This window comes from Lampetra fluviatilis, chromosome 33 (genome assembly GCF_964198595.1).
Source record: "Lampetra fluviatilis chromosome 33, kcLamFluv1.1, whole genome shotgun sequence".
Classification (NCBI taxonomy): Eukaryota; Metazoa; Chordata; class Hyperoartia; order Petromyzontiformes; family Petromyzontidae; genus Lampetra; species Lampetra fluviatilis.
Window position 1 is genome coordinate 5,663,944 of NC_136307.1, and position 11,016 is coordinate 5,674,959.

The 11,016-nt window shown below is 49.5% G+C and overlaps 1 protein-coding gene across 2 annotated transcripts; it reads right to left on the minus strand.

Annotated features, from left to right (window-relative positions):
• Positions 1–1,071: 1,071 nt before the first annotated feature.
• CIPC (CLOCK interacting pacemaker) lies at positions 1,072–11,016 on the minus strand. Of its 2 annotated transcripts, none has more exons than XM_078871891.1 (4): positions 10,766–11,016; positions 7,810–7,973; positions 6,992–7,185; positions 1,072–6,029 (listed from the first exon to the last, which is right to left on the minus strand). In XM_078871891.1, the coding sequence occupies exons 2-4, from the start codon at positions 7,952–7,954 to the stop codon at positions 5,022–5,024; spliced, it is 1,347 nt and encodes a 448-aa protein (XP_078728017.1). In that variant the 5' UTR covers positions 7,955–7,973; positions 10,766–11,016; the 3' UTR covers positions 1,072–5,021. The 2 variants fall into 2 exon arrangements, with proteins under 2 accessions (XP_078728017.1, XP_078728015.1); XM_078871889.1 differs by having other exon boundaries at positions 7,810–7,990.

Consider the following 11,016-nt stretch of genomic DNA (forward strand, 5'->3'; position numbering starts at 1 on the left):
AGGGTTGATTGGGTGGTGATACGGGGGGGGGGAGGTACGGGTTTGTAATAAGCGAGTGAGGGGGAGATGATTTGGAGGGGTCATCACTATGGAGGGGTAGCGAACACAAGGGTGGAAGGGGATTTGGATTTTGAGGGAAGAGCGCGAGCAGCGGTTTGAAGGAGCAAGCAGTTTAATTGCAGATGGGGTGAAAGGATGAATCGTTGTGATTTTAAAGGACATCTTGGGTTAAGCGTTCACACACACACACACCAACTTTCACCGAGGTAGTCAGCCGGTTCTTGTATTGTTTTAGTCACTGGTGGCTAACACGCGTAAAGAAATAGGAAGATGAGATTCCCTGGATTTTACACACGCGTTTATTAGAATCAGTTTTGATAGCGACTTGGTATACTGTGGGCAGCGACAGTATACGAAGTCAATATCTGTCCTCCGCCCACACCTCCGATTCGCACGGCTGGTTAGGTACGGTGCGAAAGACGTTCCCAACACACATAAGCACACTGCAGGACAACCCCCAGAGGTGAAGACTTCCATTCTCTGCCATGGCTACTAACAAGTGTCGAGTGACATCCGAACCAGTGCTGCCGCACTACCGAACCGCGTGGTGAAGGTACAACCAGAGGTCCCAACCGGGTACCCGATACCCGTACCCTACCCGATACCCGGCTACCCGTACCCAGCCGGGTACGGGTACCCGTTTGCGACCCTGGTGCGGCCTGATACGGGTACGGGTAGACCGTGAGTCACTGGTGAGTCACCGTTTGTCACTCATTTCCCAACGTCTTGTCTCTTCTCACAATTCAAGTTCCTAGAATCAACCCACCCGCACCTGCAACATGGCTTCATCCCAGAGGTCGCAATCAGGTACCCAAAACCCGTACCCTACCCGATACCCGGCCGGGTAGGGTACGGGTACGGCCGGGTACGGGTACCTGTTTGCGACCCTGGTGCGGCCGGGTACGGGTACGGAATCAAAACCCGTTTGCGACCTCTGGGTACAACCCAGGAACCCCCCCCCCCCAACAACACCCCCCCCACCCCGTGACCAACATAGGGAAGCGTTCATACAACTGTGGGTTCAAAGGCTGTTAATTATTTTTTTACATTTATATTCTCCTGCCGGGTGCATCGAGCACTCACTATACGCACTGTCCACGGATCAGCTCGTCATTGACCACTGACCGTTTGGTAGAATGCACGCGCACACAAAAAAACCATGGATAGCTGACCATTGCAATGCCTTTAATTAATGGGCCATAAGTCAAAGTTTTCACAACACACACAAGATGCCAAGTATGATGTGGCCTAATATGATAACAGCACTGGCACAAGATTGTGGTGTTTGCTTATTACTAGTGATCGTTTTCACATTGCGACTGAATTCACCAGTACTTACTCCACAGTGTCATCGCAAGCTTATGCACACGTGTGTATGTGCGCGCGTCTAATTCTCATCGATAGGTAAACGTGTGTTTGACCTTATGTATACACCGCATTGCGTGAGCAATAAATTGCTTATTTAAAGAATATAAGAGAACTTGCCAGAGCCTCGTTTCTACCATGACCTGCTGACACGTGTGCATTTCAACGCATCGATAACGGCTACCGATTTTAAAAGCGACGTCGCACGGCAGCCTTTGAAATGAAGAAGAAAAAAACCCCTACAATGTGGTCTTCTTTGTGATTGGGAGGTTTCCAAGAGACACTCAACATCCCACGCTTTTCACCACAACAACCGCCGAAACTCGTTAGGGGCCGTCCATAAATTACGTCACGCACCTAGGGGGGGGGGGGGGGGGTCAGACATGTGACGTCACATCAAAATGCGCAACTTTAAAGAAATATAGACAACACGTTCTACTTAATTTAATAGACTTTTTAATACATGTTTTCTCCTACAACATCAGAGTGCAGCGGCACATTAAATACGCACTACAATGACAATAGTTTAAAGCGATTTGAAGCATGTTTTATTTTTTTGGGGGGGGGGGGGCAGAGCTTTCTGACGTCATATTTAAGGGGGCGTCTGACTTTTTGTGACGCCGTGTGACGAGGGGGGTCAAAAATCGTCCAAAATCGCGTGACGTCATTTATGGACGGCCCCTTAAGTCAAATGTAAGGAATATTGAATGCATGATAATCATAAACCTGAAACGCAGAGTCGGATTTAGGGTTGGGGGTGGTGGGGTGGGGTAACTCATGGGACAATTATCCAGGGCCCAAAGCTCCAGTGGACATACGGGGGGAAATATATAGTTTTATTATTAAAAATAGGACTGTTTATTCACATTATCGTTTAGTTTCATTATTTATAATACTTTGTTTATACGTTTAAGTGTAATAGGCATTTATGTGGATTATTACGGTAGCATAAATCAAACCGTTGCTCATGGCATACTTTTAGATGGTAACCTACGTATCCTTTGTTTGCATTGGAGTGCGGCCCTGCCACAAGGGTTGAACATTTCGTGCGCGTGTGCCCGCTGAGGGCACTTACTCCCTCCACCAGTGTGTGCAGGCCTTTTCGTAAGGTCTTTGTCTTTGTAAGGGCAGGAAGAGGGGGGAGGAGGTCTGCTCTGTTCTGGTTTCCCCCCCAAGGGTCAAAGACATCGAAACACAGCGCCGTCTGGATGTGGTCCCGGCCGTCCAAGTTTCTTGCAAGACTCACCTCACGAGCTCGCATTGGCTAAGCCTCATGCACTCTATTATCCCTTCTCTCCCTCTGGACTGGGAAAGGAAGGCACCGTTCCGCTTGAAGGCTTACAATGGTTCATTTTCTGCGACGGAACAGCGTTGCATCCCCCCTTAAAGCCTTCTCCCAGCGTGTAACGCTGCTCATGTCGCCCAAACATTCAGATTAAAAACACCCGGGGGGGGGGGGGCTCACCACCACCCCCTACGGTGGAGATGTTTTTAGAATAAATGCCACAAGAGGAACGCTGTGCTGCTTCTGCTGTCATACAGCGTGCGTCTTCGGCGGTCCGGTCCCCACAATAATATCATGGCTACTTGTTCGTGGCCTTTTCACTTCAAAAGCCTGTAAGTGCTTGCGCGACTGAATGCCCTGCGATGAAAATTCATCGTTTTTTTTGTCATCTCTAAATGACGACCACGAGTATCCCCCACACACGTGTTCAATGAAGCCGATTGGCTCAGAACCACGTGGGGGGGGGGGCAAACAACATTCACATTTTCGGCTCTGACATTCAGCGTATCAGACCTGATTGGGGGGGGGGAAGAAGACATGGCCAGAAGTTTAACATGGAGAGGAATTCGTGACTCAGACAGAAAGGGGCCTCATCAGACTAATTGAATTGCTCTCGTTTCTCAAGTGAATTTCTTGCACGTGAATACACCCCCCCTCCCCACTCCATGTCAGATCTGTCCTCTATCGAACTGGAAATCATCGCTCAGCAACCATCATTTCCTGTGGATCTCCATTAAAAACCCCTCAATGTTAGGGGACTGAATAAGTGCCAGAGTTGCTGGCATGACTGGAATTGCAATTGGGTTAATTCCGGCCTCCAAGGCTTAATATCAGCTGGGTCCGGTCATCGACCTGGAAAAGCTCTGCACCTGGCATTCGACATCCAGCATACCTCTCGCTATGGCTGTGGATACTATGTCTACTCCAGGTCTACTATCGACCTGAGATATTCAGTGAGAAACTAAGCCATGTCAGTCTACCTCTGCCCTCTCCTCCGTCCACCCACCCCACGAAGCCACTAAGATTTTCCTCTGAGACTGCCGCCCATCGCTGCGACAGCCACTGCGTTTAAAGCGACATTCAATATTCGCACCTGACGCCTGCCCATAGTAGCGTCAATCTTCCTCCGCTTTAATTTCAAACGTCTCCTCAATTCACACGACGAACCGTCAGAGGCATCAGCACAGAATATTCTACCCCGCCCCTAACAACTTGAATAACTGAACTGCACACGCGTGACACTTTCAAGCTAAACATTTAACAAATTGAAAAAAACAAACACCTTTATGTTAAGGATCAGTTGGTTATCGTGTTTATTCTTCGCCTTTTAACGTCCGATCCATCTGCCTTTTCAGCGACCCTCCCTGTATGGCACAATGTGAGCCTTTGAGTTTTCTGTCGGCTGATGATATTTAAAACGTATGGGGGGGGGGGGAAGAAAAACCCCAATAAATTCCCAGGAGGCGTCAATGGCTTTTTCAAGCCATCGGTAAAAAGGCAAAGCCCTGCGATTTTTTTGTGCTGTGCTCATGCCACTGTTGGCGGAAGACCCTCAAACTACCAGGGTAACTCTAGAGACGCCCCTCCCTCTAGAGGGTAATGTGGCCCACACTTCCACGCTGGCAAGGTGGCTCGAGTATGGTGGGAGGCAGTGCCATCTTATCCCACTACAGGTGAGCTACTGCTCGGCTAATTGTCGAGCCTTACCCCATTAGAAATGTCCACAGCACACCAAAAGAATAACAGCCTTCGTAGAGACCACGTGCTTTTCAATCAACATTGTCTTTTACGGGACGTCCCATTCAATGCCGCCGTCACAGACCCCCACTGTCGCGTGTATAATTTGCGAGCGATCGTTTAAACAGAGATAGGCAGCTTGCCCTGCCTAAATGTCTCCATTTCCCATCAACACCCACTCATGTTACCCAACCTCCTCGCTTCATCTCACCATGAGAATTGAGTTTCATTGTTGACGATGCCATACGCCATGCCTATCATCACTCCTTTACAACCCGCACAACTGAGCTCTGAAACCCACATCAGCCTTCTCTCTCTGCCTAAAAACGCGACTTACGTTCCTTGTAATATTTACCGTTAATCGCTCAACATTAAAATCGGATCTTCATTAATTGGCGACGTCGCCAAAAAAAAAAAGTCAGTCTTCACATTTCACAACCGCAAATTTCAACAGAGATACATCGCGTTTAAGCGACCCTTCTTTGTTCATGACGCGACGGCGAGCGCCTTTCCTAACTAAACACCGTCTTTCAGCGTGCCCACTAACCACCACCACCGACGCCACCACCACGCTCTAGGTGTGAACGAGCGAGCTGAGCCCCGGGTAGGCTCCCGAGCGCAGCATGGCCTCCTGCACGCGCAAGCACGCCCCTGGATCGCCCACCCTGGCCGCCTCGCAGAAGAGGCGCGCGTGCTCTCTCAGCTGCTGGATGTCGCGCCGCGTGGCCGCGCTCTGCTGCAGCAGGGTCTTGAAGCGCAGCGTGGCCTCCATGAGCCCAGAGCTGTTCAGGATCTCCACCGTGTTACGGAAGCGCAAGTCGTGTTGCCGCCGGTTGGGCGCCGAGTGGCGGTGCCGCCGCTGGCTCTGCCTTTTCCGCGCCTTTGGCGAAGCGGCAGCGCAGCCTGGCCACTCGTGATCGCCGGCGTCATCGTCGTCGTCAACATTATCACTGCGGTCGTAGCTGTCGCCAGCTGCCGACGGTGACGGAGGAAGCCGGAGTGGCGAAGGCAGCAGCAGGGCGCCGACGCCCGCGGTCTGGGTTGGCGTCGGGGAGCCCACGGGCACGGCATGTATGGGAGAGGCCTGTGCCGTCGGCACATGGGCAACGGCGGTGGCGTTGGGCTGCTCCGACGAGGGCGCCACCCCCAGCGCGGGCGACAGCGTTTGCTCGCAGCTGCTGCGCGCCGCTCTCCTCGACGGCGCCGCGCAGCCACCGAAGGCGAGCGGCGACGACGCGGCCGCGCGGACGTCATCCCCCTCGACCGCCGGACCGGAGGGGAGCTGGCCCCCGCCCGTCGGTGCCGCGTCCTCGATCCTCCTCTGCGGGTACGGCGCGATCTTGGGGTAGATTGTCGGTGGGCGGAGGGGACGGGCTGCGCCGGCACGCTTGCCGCTGCAGCCACCTCCGATGATACCGGCAGCAGCGGGCTCGGACGCGCGGCTTCCCGCTGAAGGGGTGGCGGCGGCCACCTGCGGCTGGATGAAGAGGAACTGGGGTGCGGGCGGTGCAGCCGCAATGCCCAGGGGCTGGGGCCAACAGGGCTGCAGCGGCGCCGACATCAACTGCGTCCCCATCAAACCCTGAACACGCAGGCACACGCATGCCACAAGGTCAGCGCTTGCTGCGCCGAGGACAGAGGCATTCGCACTGCGTTTCCATGACCATGGGGAAAGCAGGCGTATGTGACAGCTCTGTTGTCTCCCCATATTCCCTTCATCCCATTCCCTTCCCTCTGTGACCAGAGGGTGGGAATTGTATATTTTCTATAACAAGGTTTAACAGACAATTGAGTTGCATCATAAAATCTCTTTTTTTTTTTTTTTTCCCTTCAGGGTGGTTCGGGTAAAATTGCCGAGTTCCCTTGGGAAATGGAGCCACGTGGCACATCAAAAGCGAGCCACGTGGCCCATTTGCTACTCCTAAGTCCAGCTTCTCCAGGGGTCAAGGGAATGTGGCATTTGACCTGCTCTGGTCCGCATGGTTAGAAAAGGTTGCAACCAACTGAAATTTAACCCACTTAACCACCACCATTGTTCACTTTTGCCATGGAAAATATTTTTTTTCAAATGTAATCAATAAGCGTAAAACTTTCTTGCTAGGAAGTAATTAATAACAGGATGGGGGACGTCGAGCAATTCACCGATTGCTTACTCCCCAAAAGTCCGGGAAAGGGATGACCTCAGGGGATTTAATTATCTGGACTGAGCAAGCGTTTCATTGGGGCCCTCTAGCCCAGACCAGGTTAGATTTATGCACGCACTTGGGCAAAGGGAGAGCCGAGACTCGCACACACCCCGAGGGTTGGAAACACAAAGCCATTACTTTTAAGAATACCCGGCAAAAAAACAGCGCTATCCACTAACCACAAATTTTGCTTGAGTCTCGCAAACGTTATTGTGTGCAGTGTAAAAATATCATTACTAGGGAGACAAAAGGCAGTTGAGTGGAGTGTCAGCCATAATAGCTGGTCACTAAATGGCATTTCAACCAACGTCTGAATGCGGGGAATTATTGTTTTTGTTATCAGTCTCGTTAGACGCACCTGCCCATAGCCCACGATGTAGAAGGGCTGGATGAAGCCAGGGAAGGCCTGGGTGGCAGTTGCCGGCTGGAAGGGACCCTCCTGGGTGGTGGGTGGTGGAGCAGGCGGTGGGGCCGGGGACGGTGCGACGGCGGGGTCGGCGGCGCTGTCCGGGATGACTCGGCGCAGCACACTCCTGCAATCGGAGCTCGTGTCTGTAAAGAGCAGCATATACCACACACCGACCAATGGGAAATGTTAAAAAGACTTTTATATATTTATGAGACACGTCAACATAATAGACATCTGTGAAAAAAAGCGTTATAGCTCAGCAGATTCCTCCACTATAAAAATGCACATATTACCAGGGAAACCCATACAAGCAACTCAACGGCCTACTTGCTGTACTTCTATCTGCAGGACACTTTGTAGCCCTGAGAGTTTTACATTGTCAGGCGATAATCTGCGTGTGATCCACCAACACTGCCTTTGAAGTGCCCAATTAGAGGCGTCACCACATCCGGCACAGACGGTGATTTGTATCTTGGTGGCCACTCATTACCATCACATCACCGTTCGTAGCACCGGTCTGGCAGAGATGGGCAGTATCTAAATAACATGTCATTTAAATAAGTAATTTAATAACATTTGCATTGTGTTACTGGTATCTACACAACTCAAATTAATTTTTATCGAACTTGCATGGGACATGGTTAATTGATCATCTGTATCTTTATGGCATTACTCCACAGTAATTTGTCATTTAAAAGTAGTCTGCCCATCTCTCCAACTGCCACTGGCAACTAACGACCGCCGCCACAACCGCCGTCGGTCGTTACCCGAGAACCCAGAATCCTTCTCCGCGTCGGCGGCAGCCCACCGCCGACGCTGCTGCTGCTGCTGCTGCTTGTGCGCCTCGTCATCCCGGTACGAGCCATCGTTGCTCTCCCGGTGCCGGCGCTCCTCCAGCCTGGCCGACTCCATCGTCACGGTGACAACCGCGCTGTGGACAGAGAGAAACTAGGGATGGTCAAAACGGTAAACTGGTAAACTGCGAACCGCATTCAGAATCGATTACAGGAACCAATAATCCGTTTTCAGTGTGATATTCGTAATGACACGCGCCAAGTAACTTCGTTGTACATTGGTGGTAACACATTTTTTTTTACGTTTTTGTTGCCAAAAAACATTTTATGTACGTGCAGAAAAATATTGTTACCTTTCTATTTTATTGCAGTGACCAGTGATGACCAAAAAAACCCCTACTTTAAACAACCAGAAAAAAAAACACCCACACGCACAAACTGAAACCTTCTACCCACAGCCAACCTTGCTCGGAGGTTAGATTTCAGCGAAGACCTTGCGCCGTGAGGTTATTTTTGTTCAATTGTACGTCACATTTGTGAGTGTGGGATGAGGAAAATGCAAGCCTGAACGACACACACACTAGGAGCCAATAACGCCTCTCTAAGCGTCTGGTTCACATTGACCCTGCTGCGAATGCCATCACCTGCCTCCTCCGCCCCTAAAAAGAGACTGCACATCACCCAGACTGCATCACAAATAACTACTCCTCTACACCACACAGAGCATTACTACCACACAGCCAAAAAAAACACGATTAACACACACACACAATATACATCATATTATACATTCCCATTACAGTCATATTTATATTCTCCACAACGAAGAAAATTATTTAATTGATTTTATGTATTATATCATTTTGCCTCGAACTGGGACCCCATATCTTAAGGGGAGGAGGGGTCCTTGCCATATGCTTGGCAGTTCAAGCAAAGCCGGACTGCTGATGACACACCGCGTGTCGAAACGGGAGTTTCCGTGTCTTGAATCAATGCTGCCGAACTCACAGAAGGCCGTGCCGCTGATGGTTTGTGTAATACTTTTGTGTTTTATGTGGAGAGAGGAGAAGAGTACGTGAAGGAGATACAGTACGCTTATTTTACACGTGTGTTGAACTTCTTTCGCACCGTACGTAGCCAACCGTGCTAATCGGAGGTGCAAGTGGAGTAATATGTTATATGTTCTACGCAATGTAGCATGTTTGACACTTGTGATTATGCACATGTATGATAATCACGTGCAAATCATTGCCCACTACCTGCCACGACACGCATCAGAGAAATGGGGTCATCGATTGAAGAAAACGGAGCATGGCAGAGGCGGGCGTGCTTTTAATTAAATTGAGTAGCGAACTGGAGAAGATGCACGGGTTAATTGCGTACCACATTCTGCATCAGAAAAGTGGCCTTGGGCAAGTTGGGCTTGGCCGTGGCCCGCCGAGAGAGGGCAGACGATGGCCGATGGGTCAAAGGTTAATAACGTAACGTCTCTCTACGAAGATGGAGCCATGAAAATATACCTCGTGTAACCCAATTAATTGTCTAAAAACTTAACTGTTTTTTTGTTAGAGGTTTATTTAAAACAGGAATGAATATGCAAAGGTGGGAAAAAATGCGGGGTCAATTAATTTTGGGGTAGGGGGAGGTGTCACAAGACATCTGGACCAGCCTGATTGTGAGTTAAGATACAGACGGCAACAGCAGCAACTTGGAGAATCATCATGCAGCAGTGGATTGACCACGGCCGATTATGACGATGTGTTAATAAGAACAATAACGCTGTGTGTAGAGACATGTGCACGTGACACATTGCACAATGCACTTTACACAAACCGCCACTCAGCAGTAGATAGAGAACGACGTGAATATTCTTAGGGTAAAGTCACGTAGATTGGTTCAAAGAAAATAACGAAAAAATAACAAAAAAACTACGACGTTTCGATCGCAACACAAGCGGTCGTCTCCTGCGTAGTGTTTTTTGTTATTTTACTTGAACCTATTTGAGTGACTTTACCGAAAGACTCAAACAATATGAATTCCTGCAGTCACGAAAGCTTTAAGTCAAGATGATTTAACACCACAACGAATGATCATGTGGATTTTACATTGTAGAGTTACTATGGTCAGTTAACCCTGGGTCTCTCTATCTTACCAACTAGACTCAACAGGAGTTCTCTAACCATTGGAACCTCCTGTAAATGCTTACCCCGAGCTCTCATACTCTGATGGTGCATTGTCTTTGAGTTGTGCGCCTTTTGGCGTCATCTGGTCCAACACCATGTGAGACTAGGCTCTAAGAAAATCTGTCTCGGGTGTGGACCAATCAACATCAAGGACAGTGCATACATTATCAGAGTTATGTTTTTTGTTTGCATTCCGACCGCAGGTATTGTGGTCAATGCAAACATGACTCCTTGTAAAAAAAGGTGTCAGTTTTGTTGCCAGATAAAAGGGTAAAAAACCAATTATCAGGAGTTCTCCCACTCGACTGCTGGATGGACGGTCTCCCTCCCAACCACCCACACCGGGAAAGACGGGGAGCACAGAAGCACCGTACAACGTTGGATTTAGCTGTGCTGGTAACCCACGTTTCCCCTGCGTCCTAGAACAACTAGTTTATGGTACACGGCTTGTCACCAATAAAATCACGATACAATCTTAGCTTAATCATTACTGTACCCTAATAACATAGGCACTCTATGGTATCAATGATACGTATTTACAAAATGTATTTAATACACGAATTGTGGAACGGTAAACTACCGTAGCGAATATATACATTATAAAAAACCACGTGTGTTTGTTATACACAATTACTATGTGTAATCCATATTTACATCGCTGAGCACAATTGTGTAGCATTACACAGAGCACCGTATTGTTACTGATGTGTGGTCACAGTTGGACACGTGTGTGTGTGTACACTCACCTTTCAATAGTGGCTGCGTCGCTCTCCCCACGTCCCCTGCCTTTTATATAAACATTTTAACTTCCCCGTGCGCAATGTTTTAACCTTTTTAAACCGGACAGAATTAGACGCAATAGTGGTTTTAGCACACTGCCACAGATTCACACACACACATGCAGGCGGACCAGCAACACACACTCGCGAACACACACGCCCCAGTCACGCGGCTCCACACGCACGGCCATGCCAAGTACGGACCCCGTCTCCCCCCG